Consider the following 21,575-nt stretch of genomic DNA (forward strand, 5'->3'; position numbering starts at 1 on the left):
CCAATATGTTGTCTTTTTTTTTTTTAATTTAATTTTTGGCTGTGTTGGGTCTTCGTTGCTGCACGTGGGCTTTCTCTAGTGGCAAGCTGGGGCTATTCTTTGTTTGCAGTGCGCAGGCTTCACATTGGAGTGGCTTCTCTTTGTTGCAAAGCATGGGCTCTAGGCACACGGACTTCAGTAGTTGTGGCTCACAGGCTCTAGAGCGCAGGCTCAGTAGTTGTGGCGCACGGGTTTAGCTGCTCCGCGGCATGTGGGATCTTCCCGGACCAGAGCTCAAACCCATATCCCCTGCACTGGCACTGCGCCACCAAGGAAGTCCCCAATATATTGTCTTTTGTGTCTGGTTTCTTGCACTTGGCATAAAGTATTTGAGGTTCATTTATGTTGTTGCATGTACTTATACTTCGTTCCTTTTTAGTGCTAAGAAGTGTTCCATTATGTGGATATATCACCACTTATTTATTCATTCACCTATCTTTGGACTGTTTCAAATTATTTGCTATTGTGAATAATATTGCTATGAACACTTTCATACAAGTCTTTGTATAGGCATACGTTTTCATTGCTCTTGGGTAAATATCTAGGAATGGAATTGATGGATCATATGGTAAGTATATGTTTAACTACACAACCGTTTTCCAAAGTAGCTATACTATTTTAAATGCCTGGCAGCAATATATGCATTTTCTCTACATTCTTGCCAACACCTGATATTGTAAGTCTATGTGAGTATAGCCATTCTAGTGGATATAAAGTAGTATCACACTGTGGTTCTAATTTGTTTTCCCAATGACTAATGATGCTGAGTATCTTTTCATGTGCCTTCTTTGATAGCTAATTCATAAACCTTCTTTGATGAAGTGAGTTGTTTGTCCTATTATTACTGAGTTATAAAAGTTCTTTATAAGTTCTGGATACCAAACTTCCTCACCCAGGTTCTGTTTCCTTCTAGAATTTTTATAATTTTACCTCTTACATTTAGATCTTTGATCCATTTTGAGTTAATTTTTTATTTGGCATGAGGAGAGGGTCTAGGTTGTTTGTTTGTTTTTCACATAGATGCCTGATTTTCCCAGCACCATCTGTTGAAAAGATTATCCTTTCCCCATTGAATTGCACTGGAACTCTTGTTGAAAATCAACTGACCAAAATTATGTGAGTTTATTTCAGGATTCTCTATTGTCTTTCATTGATCTACATTTCAACCTTCATGCCAATATTATATTATCTTAATTACTGTAGCTTTAAAAATGTCTTGAAATTGGGTAGTATAAGTCCCTCTAACCTTACTGTTCTTTCTCAAAACGGTTTTGGCTATTCTAGATCCTTTGCATTTCCATATAAATTTTAGAATGAGCTTGTCAGTTTTTTTGTTTTGTTTTTTTGGGTTTTTTTTTGTGGTACGCGGGCCTCTCATTGTTGTGGCCTCTCCCGTTGCAGAGCGCAGGCTCCAGACGCGCAGGCTCAGTGGTCATGGCTCACAGGCCCAGCCACTCTGCGGCATGTGGGATCTTCCCGGACCGGGGCACAAACTCATGTCCCCTGCATCGGCAGGTGGACTCTCAACCACTGCACCACCAGGGAAGCCCAAGCTTGTCAGTTTTTACAAACATGTCTACTAGGATTTTAATAGGAATTGCATTTAATCTACAGATCAATTTGGAGAGATCTTAACAATAATTAGTCTTCTAATCCACAAACATGGTATATATCTCCATTTATTTAGGTCTTCTTTAATTTCTCTCAGAAGTATTTTGGAGTATTTCACTATATGTGTGTGTAGGTTTTTAAACTCAAAAGAAGTATCACTAAAAGCATCACAGATTATTTAGACAGATTCAATATGAAGGTTAATATATATTACATATCCAACAATTTAATTTTATAATTTGGGCAATGCCTGGGATTTCCGCTACCCTCCCCTCACCCATGGTGGCTCTGGCAGTAGTTTTGAAAACCAATGCACAATGTACACCATCAGAATTGTTACTGCTGAAACTGACAAAGGACTAATCTCCAAAATACACAAGCAGCTCATGCAGCTCAATATCAAAAAAAACAAATAACCCTATCCAAAAATGGGCCGAAGACCTAAATAGACATTTCTCCAAAGAAGATATACAGATTGCCAACAAACACATGAAAGGATGATCAACATCACTAATCATTAGAGAAATGCAAATCAAAACTACAATGAGATATCATCTCACACTGGTTAGAATGGCCATCATCAAAAAATCTACAAACAATAAATGCTGGAGAGGGTGTGGAGAAAAGGGAACACTCTTGCACTGCTGGTGGAAATGTAAATTGATACAGCCACTATGGAGAAGAGTACGGAGGTTCCTTAAAAAACTAAAAACAGAACTACCATACAACCCAGCAATCCCACTACTGGGCATATACACTGAGAAAACCATAATTCAAAAAAAGTCATGTACCACAATGTTCACTGCAGCTCTATTTACAATAGCCAGGACATGGAAGCAACCTAAGTGTCCATCGACAGATGAATGGGTAAAGAAGATGTGGCACACATATACAATGGACTATTACTCAGCCATAAAAAGGAACGAAATTGAGTTATTTGTAGTGAGGTGGATGGACCTAGAGTCTGTCATAGAGTGAAGTAAGTCAGCAAGAGAAAAACAAATACTGTATGCTAACACATATATATGGAATCTAAAAAAAAATGGTTCTGAAGAACCTAGGGGCAGAACAGGAATAAAAATGCAGACGTAGAGAATGGACTTGAGGACACGGGGAGGGGGAAGGGTAAGCTGCAATGAAGTGAGAGAGTGGCATGGACATATATACACTACCAAATGTAAAATACATAGCTAGTGGGAAGCAGCTGCATAGCACAAGGAGATCAGCTCTGTGCTTTGCAACCACCTACAGGGATGGGATAGGGAGGGTGGGAGGGAGATGCAAGAGGGAGGGGATATGGGGATATATATATATGTATATGTATAGCTGATTCACTTTGTTATAAAGCAGAAACTAACAAACCATTGTAAAGTAATTATACTCCAATAAAGATGTTAAAAAAAAAAAAGAATTGTTACTGCTGAGAATACATTTTACGTAAGAGGGTTTTTAAAGCAGAAAAGAACAACCACAGGGAACAGACAATCCCGATTTTGTTATTTTGAGTGGGAATTAAATAAATTTTTTAGATATCAATGGTGTATTTAATTTGAATAGTTCTGATTAATAACTGCTGCTTATCTTCTCACACAAGGAACAGATTTCCACCCCATCCTGGGTACTAACAATAACAACCACTTCTGTAAAGCTTACTACGTGTTAGGTACTCTTCTAAGCACTTTAAAGATATGCACTCATTTAATCTTAATAACAACTCTAAGAGGTAGGGAATATTATCCCCAGCTTACACATGAGGAAACTCAAGTCTAGAGAAGTTAAGTAACTTGTCCAAGGTAATACAGCTAGGAAGTAGTGGAGCCAGAATTCAAATGTAGGCAGTTTAGTTGCTGAATCCGTTCTCTTAACCACTCTGCAGCAAGAGAGAGCAGAGCATTTCATATACAAGTATTTTTAGACCTCTGCTTCCAGTAACGGAAGACTGGGTAACTCAGATGAACCCTCCCAGACAGCTAGAAAAGCTGTCGATTTTAAAAAATTGAATCAAATACATCAGATAATTAACAAAGGGTAGAGAATTACCAGGCCACAGTCTAAAGACGGCAGAAAGCAGAGAAGTAAGCCACACCTGGGGCTTCTTTCACTATAGGGACATTTGACAATTCTGGAAAAGATAGCTAGGAGGCTGTTCAGTATTTTTGCCAGTTTCGTAAGGCTACTGGAACAAAAGTTGAAGTCCAAGTCCTGTCAAGAGTGAGAGCCTGGCAAAACCCTCAGGATTGGACTGGGACTCTGAAAGCTGCATCTTAGGAATAAGGGTGAACCAGAAATAAACTGAAACTTTCATGGACTGCAGTCCAGTTTCAAGTCATCCGGGTAGACCAGAAAATTTCAATCCCTGAAACTGAATTAAGGTGATCCTGTCCTACCAATGCTTCTTCCAGGCATCTAAGGGCAAGGAAAATCCTCTATGAAGGAACATAATATTATCTGAGATTTTAAGCTATTTCTACAATTTTTCAAATAAAATATCTGGCACATAGCGAAAGAAAATCAGGCATAAGAGAAAAGACGATATGAACATGATGCAGCAGAAAAAAACAGATGTTAAAAACAGAAACAGGGACGTTCTAGATATTGGGATTATCAGAGAAAGACTTTAAGATAACTACTTTATTCTCAAAGAGATAACAGATTATATTTAAACTTTTGGCAGAGAATTCAAACCTATAAATAATACGAGAGATGTGAAAAATAAATAGAAATTCAAGAATTAAAAAATGTTTCAAAGGGGTGAAATCACACAGTGTATGTTCTCTGGCCACAATGCAATTACGTCAGAAATTATTGATAAAAAGATAATTTTCATATGTTTTAAAATTAAGAAATACACATCTAAATGGAATAAATATACCTCTAAATCAAAGAGGAAGTAATAGTGGAAATTAGAAAATATTTTTGAACTAAATTATAAAAAAAATAATGCTATAGTATGCCCTTAAAATTGTACTTAGAGAAAGGTTTATAGACTTAAATGGATATGTTAGAAGAAGAAACATTAAAAATTAATGAGTTAAATACCTTATACGAAGATACAAGAGGGACTTCCCTGGTGGTTCAGTGGTTAAGAATCCGCCTGCCAGAGCAGGGGACACAGGTTCGTGCCCTGGTCCAGGAAGATCCCACATGCCACGGAGCAACTAAGCCCATGTGCCACAACTACTGAGCCTGTGCTCTAGAGCCTGCGAGCCACAACTACTGAGCCCACGTGCCACAGCTACTGAAGCCCGTGCACGTAGAGCCTGTGCTCTGCAACAAGAGAAGCCACTGCAATGAGAAGCCCGCACACTGCAACGAAGAGTAGCCCCCACTCGCCAATCTAGAGAAAACCCGCACGCAGCAACGAAGACCCAACACAGCCAAAAATAATTAATTAAAAAAAAAAGAAGATACAAGAATTAAAAAAAAATGGGGCCAAAGAAAGTTGAAAGAAGGCTGTAAAGAGCAGAAATGAATGAACCAGAAAACAAACAGTAGAGAAGATCAACAAAGCCAGAGGTTGGTTCTTCACGAAGACTAATAAAATTGATAAATCCCTGAGGAATCCAATAGAGGGCCAAAAAGAAAGGTAGCCAGTGTTATGAATTAAAAAATGGATGTTACAACTGATTCTGCACATATTAACAAGCTAATAAAAGGATTTTATGAAATCTTTATGCCAATAAATTTGAAATTTTTGATGTAATAAATTCCTAGAAAAATACAACTTACCAAAAGCTAACCCAAGAAGAAACAAGAAATGTGAATAGTTATGGAATGGTTAAAAAAATTGAATTTGTAGTTAAACTATTAAAGATATGAAATTTGTAATGAAAATTCTTCTCACAAAGAAAAATCCAAAATCAGACAGCTTTATCAGCAAATTCTTCCAATCACTGAAGGCAGAAATAATTCTAATTTTTACACAAATTATTCCAGAGAATGATAAAAGAGGGACAATTCCTTAACCTGTTTTATAAAGCCAGCAATAAAGGAAAAGTATAGACTAAAAATATAAGAAAAGAAGGAAAAACATAATTAATAAACATAATTAATGTCAGAATGATGGTTAAGTTTAGGCAGGAGGGAGGAAGTTGTAATTGGGAAAGGGCAGGTGGGTTTCTGGGGGCTGACAATGTTGTTTCTTGACCTCAGTGGTAGTTTCCACTCATTTGCTTTATAATAAATCATTAAGATACACATTTCTGTTTTTTACACTTTGCTGTATATGTATTATAATTCACACTAAAATTTTTATTGAAATTTATGGGACCAGTTTCACTTAATGAGAGAATGGCATAAATATTTGTTGACTCTCATCCTTAGATTTCAGTAATATTCTTGACTCTGTCTTTACTTACTCTAACAGACTTACAACTTGCATTTCTTCGAGATTATTTTTTAGAGGTTAATCCTTTAATGTTTACTAGTTTCCAAATTCCACTAACATATTATACTGGAATCAACAGTTACAATTACTCTTTTAAATAAAGGCATATTCTTGAATACTCTATACTCCCTAACTTGGGGCATTGTTTTTAAAATCCAAAATTTCATCTTGGGTTATAACACACGAAGATTAACCAATGATCTGTATGTCTGCAAGGTGTAAAATATTAAGACAAATGAGATGAGTACAGTTCATCTGGGACTAAATAAACATCAACTCAGCAGTTTTTCTGGGAACTTTCACATCTGTTTCCTAACACTGATTATTTTAATCTATTTGTCTTCAGTCTTTGTCTACCCAGCCCTCATTCAAAAGCATCTGTCTAGATGTAAATAGCTTTTATAGTAACAGGATATTTGATTTAATGATCTGAAATATGAATGATCTTTTATTAGGACCAAGCCATTTTATTTCTTCTCTATAACTATAGTAAAAGGAACAGCTAAGTGAACATATTGTACATCAAATTTTATTTTGACAGCAATTATAAAGCCTATACTGAAATACTGCTCCTATCCACCTTTCTAAATTCTTTTTAACATCCCCTTTAGGGTAAACACTAAGCATCAAAATATAGCAGACTAAAACAATTCTGCCTCAAATTATGGAGACCCAAACTTTGGTCTATACACTGTTACCAATTTGATTAACTTAAATAAAAGTAGTATTTCTATCATAAAGTTTCTTACTTTTGGAACATGAGGATTAAATTCCACAGCTCTATGAATTGCTTCCACAGCATTAATTTCTGCTGTGCTTAACCCTCTTCTGGAGGCTGTTTCTGGAGAAAATCTGTAAGAAAACCACAAAATGAAGAAATAAATATTTAAATAAATAAGTATTTTAATCAATTAATTAACTGAGATCGTAATTTAGCACCCTAAATCAGAGGTTTCTGGTGATGGCTAAAGTCAAAGCCAAATGGCTACTAAACATAAAAGTAAAGCCTTTGGTTCAACATATAAAGGAAGGCAGCATAAGAAATGGAAATATTCAAGTTAACGTGAAGAAAACCTTCAGAAGTCCATTAAAGACACACTTTGGGCAAAGTAATAAAATAAGAAATGCCACACAGGGACATCTAGAGAATCTCATGAAATAGAAGTACATTCTTATCAAATTTTCACTGTTCACAGACTGTGAACAGTCCATTCTAATTCATATCAAGCCACAGTAATCTAAGGTGAAAGAAAGCAGTTGCCATTTGGTTCGTTTCTGAATAACTTACCTGTGCAATAAAGAGAAATTCATTAAGGACAGCCAAAAATACAAGGAAATCAGAATAACTCAGAATTATAATCTCAAAACAGGTAACATGAAACCTATTTCCCTACCACATATCTTACAATTACCATCATAGCTACTATGTACTGGATATACTTTCTATCTAGCATTGCTTTGGGCATTTAACACATATAATCCTCACACAACCACCCTACAGTATTATTATTCTCATTTTACAGATAATAAAGAAACTCACACTGATTAACTTGACCAAAGTTCCATAGCTGGTATGCTGTAGACTTTGAATTTGAATCCAAGTTCACTTAGCTCTAAAAACCTTGCTCTTTCCACTACACATAGTAAGAAGCTTCTAAGCCCCATAAGATCAAGGGTTATTCAGCAGGAAGTAGGGAAAAAAAAGCATTGTTTAAAGTCAGTGGATGAAAAACAATATTGAGTTTAGCAGTCTTTCTAAACTATTATAGTTTTCATAACTACTTACTTATCTGAAACAGTCCTTGTCTTCAATAGTGCTGCTGTATAACAGATGGCTGCTGACTTTGGAAGGCTTATATCTATAATAATAATTTTTAATTTGGGTAAGAATCACAAAAATATCTTAAGACAATTTCTAATAAGAATAATTCATAGTTCAAATTCAACGGATATAATATAGTAGTAAAAGCACATGGACATATAATTGGAAAATCTGAGTCTGAATCTTGATTCTACTATTTACCAGCTACGCATCCTTGAACTAGCACAACTTCTTTAACCTCAGTTTTCCCAAAATAGAGAAATGGTACTTTTCTAGCAGAGATTAAATTAAACCATGTCTGTGAAAGCCCTCATACAATGGTAAAAAGTACTCAACAAATGCTTATAAGAAGCTGCTTATAATAATACTATCCAAGGAAAAAGCCATTGTATAGATAGAACTATGTAAAAACTCCACCTATTCACAGAGAAAAACTAAGATTAAGAAAAAAAAAAATTAACAGGACTTCCCTCGTGGCCCAGTGGGTAAGACTCCGCACTCCCAATGTAGGGGGCCTGGGTTCAATCCCTGGTTGGGGAACTAGATCCCACAAGCTTGCCGCAACTAAGAGTGCACGTGCTGCAACTAAGAAGCCCACATGCCACAACTAAAGATCCTGCGTGACACAATGCAGATCCCACATGCCGCGACTAAGACCCGGCACAGCCTAAATAAATAATAAATAAATGTTAAAAAAATTAATAGTAGTTAAGTCCAGGTGATATAATCATGGGTGGTTTTCATTTTTTTCTTCTTCTGATGTTTTTGCATTTTCTACATTTTCTTAAAAGACGATTTTTTATAAAATAAAAAGAAATTGAGAACTACAATGAAATTAATTATATGAGTTCTTTCTTAAAGAATGACCAAAATAATGTTATTGGCAGAGTAAGACTACAGAACTCTCTTTCCAGATTCCAGAGTTATACCAGCAAATGGAGAACTAAAGAAGTAAACTTGCTTTTAACTTTTTCAGGATTCTAGAAGGGTGAAAACTGGGGACTCATAAAAATAACTGAAAACACAGAAGCATATCCAAGTTGCTAGTTTTATTTTATTTTTAATGAATAGGTCCTATCTGATTTTTCATATTCAGTCCCTAAGCTTGTTCATCATAAGTATCATAAGCAGGCCATGCATCTGATAAGTAACATATGGAAAGAATTTCTCACAAATTTCTCCATGAGCCTATACTACTCTAAAGCACTTCCTAAGAATTCCAGATGTTTAAAAGAAATAAACTTCTCTTTCCAAGTGTAACAAATTTCAAACTTTCCAAGTCATGGAGATTCCCAAGCTAATGGGTAGGAGCTTACAACAGGAGAGTGTGAATAAGTGACTTAAATGTGTTCTAATACAGTGAAAGATATGACCAGAAATATTATGCTAGTTAGGATGTTTCCAGCTTGGGGTTAAAAGCTGATGCCTTACTCAGAATGAGGAGAAAGGCTATGCTTCTCAAAAATTCTCCCAAATCCATTTGTGGTAAACTGGAACTGTTATCGTATAATAATAAAAATAGCCAACATATATTGACTTCTTACTTACTGTTGGGAGACTAGTAAACAAACAAATGGAATACCTAAGTTTAAGTTCAAGCTTGCCACTTACTGGCTAGAAGACCTTACCCAATCACTTAACCTTCTTCTACTCCAGTTTTCTTATTTACTAACCGGAAACAGTAAAAATATTGTACTTGTCCTACCACCTCACAAGATTGTTATAAGGATCAGATGAGATAATAAATTATACTTTGTAACTAAAAAGCATCGTAAAATGTTATTCTGAGTTACTCTTATATATACTCTAAGCAACTTCTGTTAGCCTTCCCTGCCACTCCAAAACAAATGAAGTGCATAGCACCCCATACTTTTCTATTACCTCACCTAACACGCTATGCCTCAATATAACTACTATTCATTTGTCTGTATGTTCCACTAAACGGTAAATTCTACGAGGGCTAAGTCCATGTCTTCTTATTCACCACTGTATTCCAAGCGCCTCACTCACATTAGGCGCTCAATAAAAAAATGAATACATCTTGAGAGAAGGAAAGTTCCTCCTTGCAGACTTTTGCTACCAAAAGTACTGATAAAGAGGATACTTAATAGCAACTTATATCCACAGATACTAGATACTGACTGGTAAGAATGCAAAGAGAAAATCACAGAAATACCAGAGTAGGATCACATTTATGATTACTTAATAGAAAAAAAATACTTTAACCATGCTATTAACTAAGAGAATTATCACTCACCATCATATTTTGCTAGAACTGCTTGGACATCTGCATAGGCCTGTAATTCTAAAAGTGATTCTAGGAGATTTTCATGGATGTTCAACATGGTAAGAGGGGGAAATTCTTTCATCAACTGTATATTAAAAAGAAAAAAGATTAAAATTATACAAAAGGAACTCAGAGCTGAATCAAATTCACTGAGGTAGAAATTCTTTTGTTTCTTAAAACTGTGGAGACTCAACCTCTAAGAAATCTATGTATATTAAATAAATATCTTGTTATAAAACTATCAATTAAAAAAAACAGTGATTCTGGGGAATTTCTTGGCGGTCCAGTGGTTAGGATTCGGCATTTTCTCTGCTGGGGCCCGGGGTTCGATCCCTGGTCAAGGAACTAAGACCCCGCAAGCTGGGCAGCATGGCCAATCAATCAATCAATCAATCAATGTTAGAAAAAAAAAAAGGAAAACACATAGTGATTCTGCATTAACTTAACTGGCAACTTAAAACACATTCTGTTTTTGAAGGAATAAAGATAAAGGTTGAGTCATCAAATTTACTTACATCTCTCATTATTTTTACTGCTTCTCTTATTCTTCCTAATTTTCTTGCACACATTGCCAGTCTTCTTTTAATATACACCAGTACATTGGTATCTCTCCCTATTTAGAAAAACAACAAATGACACAAAACTATCACTTTTATATTATGACCTGCTACTTCATTAACATATTACCTGTTAATTTTATTTGCTTACCTTGGGAGGTTCAATTAAAATTAAATTGTGTCAGAATGGAAAAATATTAATAATAGTTGAATTTGGGTGATGGACAATGAACGAAGGTTCATTATACTGCTCTATTTTTATAGATGTTTGAAGTTTTTTATACTAAAAGCTTAAAAAATATATATAGAGAGAATTACTTTTGCCTCTAACATTAAGTAATCTGAGTACAGTATATATAAAGTAATTTGTGTATACTTGGCAAGTAGATTTTACTATTAAAAGACATACATTAATAGGAAGAAATAACATTATTAAGTTTCTGCATAAACAATCTACTATTTTAATATTCTCTATTATCTTAGCTGACAAACAAAAGATATTCAAAACAAAATTTCCATGCTAGCATAAATTTTTGGTCAACAGCAAGTAACTAACAAACTACTTCTAGAAAGGGCTAACAAATATTTCTGGAACTATCTCATAACTATATCTGAGATTATACAAGGACAAATGGCATGACTTTTTTACAGATGTAGTTTCATTAGTTCCAGACTGCAAAATTACGTATTCCCACAGTTGTGTGTTATAACAACACGCATTAATGAAACATACTATATACATCAATATTTAGTTTAGAGAGAAAACATTATCCTAATTTTAATTTACACAAACAAAAGATTGAGAACTTAACTCCAGGAGATAATGCATTATATAAACATATTTCAATTTATTGCCCATTATCTGCCAAAATTATGAAACTAAAGCCCTCTGGCCACACAAAATAGCAAGAAGCAGCAGCATTACAGATTCTAACATCTTTGGTAAAAGTGTCTCGATCACAACTGGGAGAGTATGCCTGAGAGTGGAAAGAAAGGACCTCAGTTGCTATGCCCCATATGGTCTCAAACACATCATGGAGAAAAAACAACCGAAGAAATAGTCAATATCAAGTGTAAGGCTGGTTTTGTGCTGAAGGGCCACTCCCTGGCACTATATCGAGATATATACTGTCTGAAGAGCAAACCAAATGATATACCTCTACTATTGCTTGGGTAAGGGTGAGGATAAAGGTAATAGCTGCTTATCATCACTAGAAGGTTCTCTTGAATCTTGAATACTTTTGAGTTGTGTTTCTCCAATGATCAGCCCAATTCTCACATGAAATAAATTATTGTTAAGTTTCAGAGCAGCACATCTCTCAATAACCAGAACAGATTTGTTCCCTTCCACAAGCGTTCTCTAGCTAATATACATTTCTGTCTTGCTGACTTGAATAGATTTGTTATCTCTTATGAAAAGTAGCTAACTTTTAAGTATTAAGTTTTTAAAATTGTTGTTGTTTTGTGTTTTACACATAAAACAGGCAGTTGCAGGAACTAAAAGGGGAAAATTAGTTCAAATTCACTTACTCAGTTGAGCTTCATGCTGAGGACTTTGGTGCTGGCACTGTTGTGACCGCCTGTAAATTGTTTCTCCTGCCTTGAGTGCCTGTTTAAATAACCTTTCAGCATCTACAATAGTTGTTGCTTCTTCCTCAGCCAGTAGAACATATGCAGTAGCACAGCTATAAAGAAAGCAAGCAAGGCAATTTTAAGTAAAATGGTAAGACAAGTATTTTCTTTGGGGTATGTCCCTTTACATCACATTTCCGTATCTTTCCCTACACTTTCTGTAATAGGGAAGAACATTTGTATTCTATTACAAATTAATCACTATATGGATGTTGCCTATAAGCTTAAATTATATATAATGACCCATCTCTCAGAACCCTGCCTCCCAGGTAATGAGCATTAAGCTAATATACTTCTGTTTAGCTCACAGGAAACATCTTGACCAGGCCCACCTGTGAATGACTGCAGGGAGGAAGAAATTAACACATCCCCTCTGGAGGCTGATGGGAAACAGAAAATGTTTGACTTTACTCCCTCTCCTTTTAGTATAAAAGAAGACTGAATTCCAACTCAGGCAAGATGGTTCTTTGGGGCATGAGCCCACCATCTTCTCAGTTTGCTGGCTTTCTGAATAAAGTCGTTATTCTTTGCCCAACAACTCATCTCTTGATTACTGGCCTGTTGTGTGGTGAGCAGTACGAGCTTAAACTTGGTAATAAATTTTGGTTTTTCAAAAACACTTTCTATTTTTTGTTTTTATTTTGTTCTGTTATTGCTGTTAAACGCCTCTTGTGAAGGGGTATCTCATTGTGTTTTTCATTTCCCTTATGATGAATGACACTGAGCATCTTTTCATGTATTTTTCGGTCATTTGTATGTCTTCCTTGAAGAAACAGACATTTCAAGTCCTTGGCCCATTTTTAATTGGTTGTCTTTCTGTCATTGAGTTGTAAGAGTTCTTTATATATTCTGGATAACTAGACCCTTATCAAATATGACGTGCAAATATTTTCTCTCATCCTGTGGGTTGCGTTTTCACTTTCTTGACAGTATCCTTTGAAGCACAAAAGCTTTTAATTTTGATGAAGTCTATCTAATTTTCCTTTTTTGGTTGTACTTTTGGTGTCATATCTAAGAAACCACTGCCAAATTGACAGTCATGAAAATTTGCTCCTATGTTTTCTTCTAAGAGTTTTATAGTTTTAGCTCTTAAATTTAGGTCTTTAATTTTTAATTAATTGTGTATGGTGTGTGTTAAGGGTCTAACTTCATACTTTTGTATGTGGTTATCTAGCTGTTACCATTTGCTGAAAAGACTATTGTTTCCCACACTGAATGGTCTTGGCACCCTTGTCAAAAATCAATTGACCACAGATGTATGGGTTTTTTTCTGGACTCTAAATTTGATTCCATCTAGATTAGATGGCTATTCTTATTATTTAATTACTGTAGGTTCATAGTAAGTTTTGAAATCAGGAAGTGAGTCCTCCTACTTTGTTCTTTTTCAAGATTATTTTGGCTACTGGAGGTCTCCTGTAATTCCATATTTTAGGATCAGTTTGTCCATTTCTGCAAAACGGGCAATTGAAATTTTGATGGAGACTGCACAGAATTTGTAGATCAACTTGAGAAGTACTGATATCTTAACAATAATAAGTCTTCCAATCCATGAACACAAGATGTCTTTCCATTATTTAGGCCTTCTTTAACTTCTTTTGATAATACTTTGTAGTTTTCAGTGTACAAGTCTTGCACCTCCTTGGTTAAATTTATTCTTAAGTGTTTTAACATTTTTGACGCTATTGTAAATGGAACTGTTTTCTTAATTTCCTTTTCAGATTGTTCATTGCTACTATATAAAAAAACAACTGATTTTAAGTTGATCTTGTCTCCTGCAACTTTGCTGAACTCTTTTATTAGCTCCAATAGTTTTTTGGTGGATTCTTTAAGGTTTTCTATATATAAGATCATGTCATCTGTGAAGAGAGAGAGTTTTACTTCTTCCTCTCCCATATGAAAGCCATTTTTCCCCCTTCTTGCCTAAGTGCATTGGCTAGCACCTCCAGTGCAATGTTAAATAGAGGTGGTGGGATTCCCTGGTAGTGCAGTGGTTAAGAATCTGCCTGCCAATGCAGGGGACATGGGTTCGAGCCCTGGTCCGGGAAGATCCCACATGCCGCAGAGCAACTAAGCCTGTGTGCCACAACTACTGAGACTGTGCTCTAGAACCCGCAAGCCACAACTACTGAAGCCCGCATGCCTAGAGCCTGTGCTCTGCAACAAGAGAAGCCACTGCAATGAGAAGCCCACACACCAAAACGAAGAGTTGCCCCTGCTCACCATAACTAGAGAAAGCCCGCACACAGCAACAAAGACCCAATGCAGCCAAAAATAAATAATTAATTAAAAAAATAATAAATATAAGTGGCAAGAGCAGACTTTCTTGCCTTATTCTTGATCTTAGCAAGCTTTGAGAGTTTCAGTCTAAAGTACATAGTTAGCTGTAGGTTTTTCATAGACGTCCTTTATCAGTTTGAGGAAGTTTTCTTACATTCTTTATTTGTTTTTATAATAAAATGGTGTTGGATTTTGTCAAATACTTTTTCAGCATCAACAGAGATGATTGTGTGGGTCTTGTCCTTTGTTCTGTTAATGTGATGTCTTACACTGACTGATTTTCACATGTTAAACCACCCTTGCCTTCCTGGGATAATCCCACTTGGTCATGGTGTATAATCCTTTTAATCTGTTGCTGGATTTGGTTTGCTAGTATTTCGTTGAGAATATCTGCATCTATATTCATAGTGAATATTAGTCTGTAGTTTTTGTTTCTTATGATGTCTTCCTTTGGTTTTGGTATGAGAGTTAATACTGGCCTCACAGAATAAGTTAGGAAGAATTAATTCCTCTTCTATTACTTTGAAGAGTTTGAGAAGGACTGGTGTTAATTCTTTAAGAGTTTGGTAGAATTCAGTGGTGAAGCAACCTAGTCCTGAGCTTTCTTTGTTTGGAATTTTTAAAATTACTGATTTAATCTCTTCATTTGTTATAGGTCTATTCAGATTTTCCTTTTCTTCTTGAATCAGTTTTGGTAGTTTGTGCATTTCTGGGAGTTTGGCCATTTCATCCAAGTTAGCCAATTTGGCATACAATTGTTCATAGTATTCTATTATAGTATTTTTAATTTCTTTAAGGTCAGTAGTAATGTTCCCAGTTTCATTCTTGATTTTAAGTAAGCTGAGTTTCTCTGTTTTTTAATTGGTCAGTCTAGCTTAAAGTCTGTCAAGTTTGTTGATCTTTTTAAAAATACCCAACCTTTAGTTTCATTGATTCTATTGTTTTTCTATTCTCTGTTTTGTTTATATCACTCTAATCTTTATTACTCCCTCCCTTCTGCTTGGAGTTTAGTTGGCTCTTCATTTCTAGTTCCTTAAGGTATAAAGTTAAGTTTTTGATTTGAGATCTTTCTTCTTTATTAATGAAGGTATTTACAGCTATAAATTTTCCTCTGATCACTCACAGCTTTTGCTGTATTCCATAATTTTTTGGTATGTTATGTCTTCATTTTCACTCATTCCAAAGTATTTTTCTAATTTATCTTGTGATTTCTTCTTTGGCTCATTGGTTGTTTAAGAGTTGGTTGTTTGGGCTTCCCTGGTGGCGCAGTGGTTGAGAGTCCACCTGCCGATGCAGGGGACACGGGTTCGTGCCCTGGTCCAGGAAGATCCCACATGCCGCGGAGTGGCTGGGCCCATGAGCCATGGCCGCTAAGCCTGCGCATCTGGAGCCTGTGCTCCACAACGGGAGAGGCCACAACAGTGAGAGGCCCACGTACCGCCAAAAAAAAAAAAAAAGAGTTGGTTGTTTAATTTCCACATATTCCAATATTGTGAAATTCGAGATTTCCTTCTGTTATTGACTTCTAATTTCATTCCACTGTAGTGAGGGTGGATAGTTTGTATGATTTCAATCATTTTAAGTTTATTGACAATTGTTTATATCCTAATTATGATGTATCCTGGAGAATGTTCCATGTACACTTGGGATGTTGTTAGGTAGAGTGTTATATAGATGTGTTAGGTCCAGTTGCTTTATAGTGTTGTTCAAATCTTCTATTTCCTTGTGTATCTTTTGTCTAGTTATTCTATCCAATATTGAAAATAAGGTGTTGATGTCTCCAACTATTATTGCTGAATTCTTTATTTCTCCCTTCAAGTCTGTCAGTTTTTGCTTCATAAGTTGTTATTAGACATATATAAGTTTATAACTGTTATATCTCCTTGATGAATTGAACCTCTTTTATCATTATATAATGCCATTCTTTGTCTTGTAAAAACTTTTTGTCTTAAAGTCTATTTTGTCTGATACCAGTTTAGCCACTCCAGCTCTCTTTGATTACTATTTGCATGGAATACTTTTTTACACACTTTTACTTTGTACTTCTTTGTGTCTTTGTATCTAAAGAATCTCTTGTAGACAGCATATAGTTGGACTACCTTTTTTTCCTATTTATTCTGCTAATCAATGCCTTTTAATTGAAGAGTTTAATCTATTTACCTGTTTAAGTACTTAGTGATAAGGAAGGAATTGTTTCTGCCATTTTCCTATTTGTTTTCTATATGTCCTTTTTTTTTTGCTCTCAATTCCTGCATTATTGTCTTCTTTTGCGTTAGATACATATCTTCTAGTATACCATTTTGATTCCCTTATTACTTATCACATTTTTTTTGTTATTTCTTAGTGGTTAACAGTTAACAATTACATTTAACATCTTAACTTATAACAATCTAGTATGAATTAATACTAATTTAGTTTCAATAGTATACAAAACTTTGCCCCTATATAGCTCTTCCCCCTACTGCTTATGTTGTTATGGTCACAAACTGCAACTTTATAAACTGTATGTCCATCAACATAGATTTATAGTGACTGTTTTACATAGCTGTCTTTTAAATCATATAGATAAAAAGAACTGCAAACGCCCCCAAAATTAATATTGACTTTTTAATTTGCCTATGTAGTTACTTTTACTGGCATTCTTTATTGTTTTGTGTGGAGTCAAGACTGTCTAGTATCCTTTTATTTCAGCCTGAAGGACTCCTTGCAGCATTTCTTGTAGGACAAGTCTACTAGCACTGAACTCTGTTTTTGTTTATCTGGGAATGTCTTAATTTCTCCATTTATTTTGAAGGACAGGGTTGCTGGGCATAGAATCCTAAGCTGACAGTTTTGTTTTGTTTTGTTTTTCTGAACTTTGACTATGTTACCCCACTGCCTTACATGGTTTCTGATGAGAAAGCAGCTCTTAATCTTTTTCAGGATCACTTATATGTGATGAGTTGCTTCTCTCTTGCTGCTTTCAGGCATCTCTCCTTATCTTTGGCTTTCAAAAGCTTGATTATAATGTGTCTCATTGTGGATGTCTTTTCAGTATGTCATACTTGGGGTACATTGAGCTTCCTGGATGTGTAGATCCATATCTTTCATCAAATTTGGGATCTTTTCAGCCATTATTTCTTTAAATGGTCTTTTTGCCCCTTTTGCTCTCTCCCCTCTCTTTCTGGGACTCCATTATGCACAGGTAAGTATGTTTAACAGCATCCCACAGGTTTCTTAGGCTCTGTTCACTTTCCTTCATTCTTTTATTTTTTACCTAAATCAAGTTTGCTGATTCCTTCTTCTGCCTGTTCATATCTGCTGCTGAACCTCTACAGGAAATTTTAAATTTCAGTTATACTTTTCAACTCTAGAATTTCTATTTAGTTCTTTTTTATTATTTCTACCTCTTTACTGACATTCTCTAATGGTGAGACATAATTTTCATGGTTTCCTTTAGTTCTTTATACATGGTTTCCTTTACCTCTTTGAGCATATTTTAAATAGTTGATTTAAAGTTTTTGTCTAGAAAGTCCAAAGTCTGGGCTTCCTCAAGGACAGTTTTTATTCATTTTCTTCTTTTCTCTGTGTAGGGCATATTTTGCTTCTTTGCATGTCTTATAATTTTTTTGTTGAAAACTGGAAATTTTAAATATTATAATCTAGCAACTCCAGAAATCACATTTCCCCTCCTCTCCAGAGATTACTGTTGCTGCTTACAGTTGTGACTTTTCTGAACTGATTTTGTAAAGTTTGTATTCTGTCATGAGTGACCAGTGAAGTGTCTGCTCCTTTAGCTTAATGGTTAGTCAGTGATTTGACGGAGATTACCCTAAACACCTGAAACCAAAAACAAAACAAAAAGCAAGTCTTTGCAGATAGGTTCTGTGTGTGTATTGGGGCATACCTTCAACATTCAGTCAGGCAGTTTACAACTCTGCCTTAGCTTTCACTTTCTGTTTGTGCAGAACCTGAAAGTCAGACACACATGAGAGCTTAGGGTCTTCTCAAATCTTTTCTGAGCAGGTGCCCAACTTTGGGTATGTGTGGAGCCTCTGAGATTCCGAGGAATATGTGGAAGCTTTTAAAAGCGTTTATTTCGCAAAGTTTCTCATTCCCCAGCCTTTCCTCCCAAGCTTTCTAGTTTGTCTCTTGTTTGCCCTAGTTGTTATCCCTTGATCCTGGCAGCACTGGCTAATACATTTGCCTTTAAATATTTTCAACAATGCCCCCACAGTGTAGCTGTGTCAGTGCTGGGAGAGTTTCGAATTAACCAAAATATAGGCAAGCCCTTTGAGCTGGTTCTTTAGAGAGAAACCAGATGGGTCAAAGTAAACAACCATAATTCTTTGAGAAAAAGGTCCGTTCTGCTTCCTTTGATAGTAGGAATTATACCCAGAAGGCAGACTGTTGTCTTCAAGGCTGCCACTGACCTAGGGAGTGGAGGATGGGGTCAGTGTTAAGTTAAAACACCACAAAGCTCTCTTACAGAAATTCAGCTATTTTTTTAAACTGATTAAGCATTCTCCAGGTTGCAATAAACTCTGATTAGCTTTCAGAGTTTCAATAAAATTCATTCACTGCTTGTTGAGTTCCCTACACTGCCAGTTTTGTTCCACCTTGGGTAAGTCTTATTAATAAGGATTAGTATATCTGTGGTAGGGGAGTAAGAAGGGGTACAGGGACAATGCTAAGTTCACATTATTCAGGAGGCATTCCTTGATTAATCCCAACTGGAGCCATATTTTTACTCTTGGCACTTATTTAATATTAGATTAATACTTATTGATCTGTCCCATTTAAATATTAAGTTCACTTATTTTTATTTTTTTTAAATTTATTTAATTAATTTATTATTTTTGGCGGCCTTTGGTCTTCGTTGCTGCACGCGGGCTTTCTCTAGTTGTGGTGAGCGGGGGCTACTCTTCATTGCGGTGCATGGGCTTATCATTGCAGTGGCTTCTCTTGTTGAAGAGCACAGGCTCTAGTAGTTGTGGCACGCAGGCTTCAGTAGTTGTGGCTCGCGGGCTCTAAAGCACAGGCTCAGTAGTTGTGGTACACGGGCTTAGTTGCTCCACGGCATGTGGGATCTTCCCAGACCAGGGTTCAAACCTCTGTTCCCTGCACTGGCAGGCAGATTCTTAACCACTGAGCCTCCAGGGAAGCCCCTAAGTTCACTTATGATTCTACATTTTGTTTTTTCAAAATATAAAGTTGATAAAAGGAGCTATAAAAAAATAAAGCTGCTGTATGGCTTCCCTGGTGGCGCAGTGGTTGAGAGTCTGCCTGCCGATACAGGGGACACGGGTTCATGCCCCGGTCCGGGAAGATCCCACATGCCGCGGAGTGGCTAGGCCCGTGAGCCATGGCCGCTAAGCCTGCGCATCCGGAGCCTGTGCTCCACAATGGGAGAGGCCACAATGGTGAGAGGCCCGCGTATCGCAAAAAATAAATAAATAAATAAAATAAAGCTGCTAACATTAAAAAAAATTAAATTAAAGCCATGTTTTACTTATTTTGAATTCCCTTCCCATGCCTCCAATCCTACTAGCAACTACAGTTCTCAGGACTGAATGAATGCTTTAAATAAATGACTTAAATGAAAAACAAAATTAAAACAGGTGGCTTAAGTATTTTAGTACTCTTTAATTATCAAGTATTATCACCAATCAGATCAGCATTCTCCTTTTTATAAAGTATTTCTAGCATAATTTCTATTCAAAAGCATAGATAAGTTTACAATTTCAGAAGCAAAATACAAATGTCAATGAACACTGCAAATTTTGTCTTTAGTATACAAAAAGAGAAAGGGGACTATTAATGACTCCAAGTATCTTAGGAACAGAAAAAGGAAACAAAATCACTTGCCTGGGTTTCCTTCAAAACAAACTTATTTTCCATATATTTCAAACTTACTCATTGTTTAATTCTAAAGCTTGATAGGCTGCTTTGATTCGAGCTGGAGGATTTCTTTCCCTCCATGCCTTCTGCATAACTGTAGGAAAAACATTTCAAAAAGTAGATGATATGGTAAACATAAAGTATCTCATGCAAAACGTATGAAGAATGAGTTAGAAGAGTAAACAAAGATTTAAATAACATGTTCTTAAACATAAGAAATAAGAAATTGGGGTGATGGCTCACATTAACCTCATGAGAAATTTACATTAAATTTGGAAGCTTCACATAAAGTGGAAATTAAAATATTATTTCTCTGATTTATATGAATAATAACATAGATGGTACTTAATCAAGTTAATTACATCATTATACATGAACATTTATATATCTAAATGCATATTAAAATTGATATCAGATTATAATCTATGAAATATTCTAGTTCCTTTATCCTCTTGAAAAGGTTCTATGGAACTGTTAAAAATATACAAAAAAACTTAAAAAACACAGTATTTTTTTAATCAATGATTCAATCCATGAAGAATGTTTGAATTTGCATTTTGTATAAAAAGGGGGGTAAAAAGGAATTAACTTAGACTATTGTATATTTATGGAAAATGTCAGTCTCTACTAAGAGTCAAGAAAAGCCTGAATTAGGATATCTCTGGAATAACAATATTAGTTTTGCTGTCATTTACTGCACTAAAATTAAAATTTCACACTAAGCAAAGTTTCTTAAAAATTAAACAAACAGGGACTTCCCTGGTGGTCCAGTGGTTAAGAATCCACCTTCCAATGCAGTGGATGCAGGTTTGACCCCTGGTCAGGGAAATAAGATTCCACATGCCGCAGGGCAACTAAGCCCCTGCGCCGCAACTACTGAGCCCACGCGTTCTGGAGCCCACACGCTACAACTAGAGAACCCGCACACTCTGGAACCTGAGCACCACAACTAGAGAGAAGCCTGTGTGCCGCAACAAAGATCCCATGTGCCGCAATTAAGACCCGACCTGACGCAGCCAAATAAATAAATAAATAAAAATTTTTAAAAAAACTAAACAAAGTAGATCCATGAAACTATCTGGC

At 35.8% G+C, this 21,575-nt stretch overlaps 1 protein-coding gene across 11 annotated transcripts in view; it reads right to left on the reverse strand.

Moving 5' to 3' along the window:
• ST7L (suppression of tumorigenicity 7 like) overlaps positions 1–21,575 on the reverse strand; it is a 150,839-nt gene that overhangs the window by 109,086 nt on the left and 20,178 nt on the right. For 10 of the 11 annotated variants that reach the window (XM_067727273.1, XM_067727268.1, XM_067727270.1 and 7 more), the window contains exons 6-11: positions 20,508–20,586; positions 12,234–12,388; positions 10,662–10,759; positions 10,117–10,231; positions 7,824–7,896; positions 6,787–6,889 (exon numbers count right to left, since the gene is read on the reverse strand). In XM_067727273.1, coding sequence (XP_067583374.1) covers positions 6,787–6,889; positions 7,824–7,896; positions 10,117–10,231; positions 10,662–10,759; positions 12,234–12,388; positions 20,508–20,586 — 623 coding nt within the window. The remainder of the gene's footprint in view (positions 1–6,786; positions 6,890–7,823; positions 7,897–10,116; positions 10,232–10,661; positions 10,760–12,233; positions 12,389–20,507; positions 20,587–21,575) is intronic. The other variant, XM_067727272.1, reaches the window with a different exon arrangement.

Source organism: Pseudorca crassidens, chromosome 2 (assembly GCF_039906515.1).
Source record: "Pseudorca crassidens isolate mPseCra1 chromosome 2, mPseCra1.hap1, whole genome shotgun sequence".
NCBI classification, from domain to species: domain Eukaryota; kingdom Metazoa; phylum Chordata; class Mammalia; order Artiodactyla; family Delphinidae; genus Pseudorca; species Pseudorca crassidens.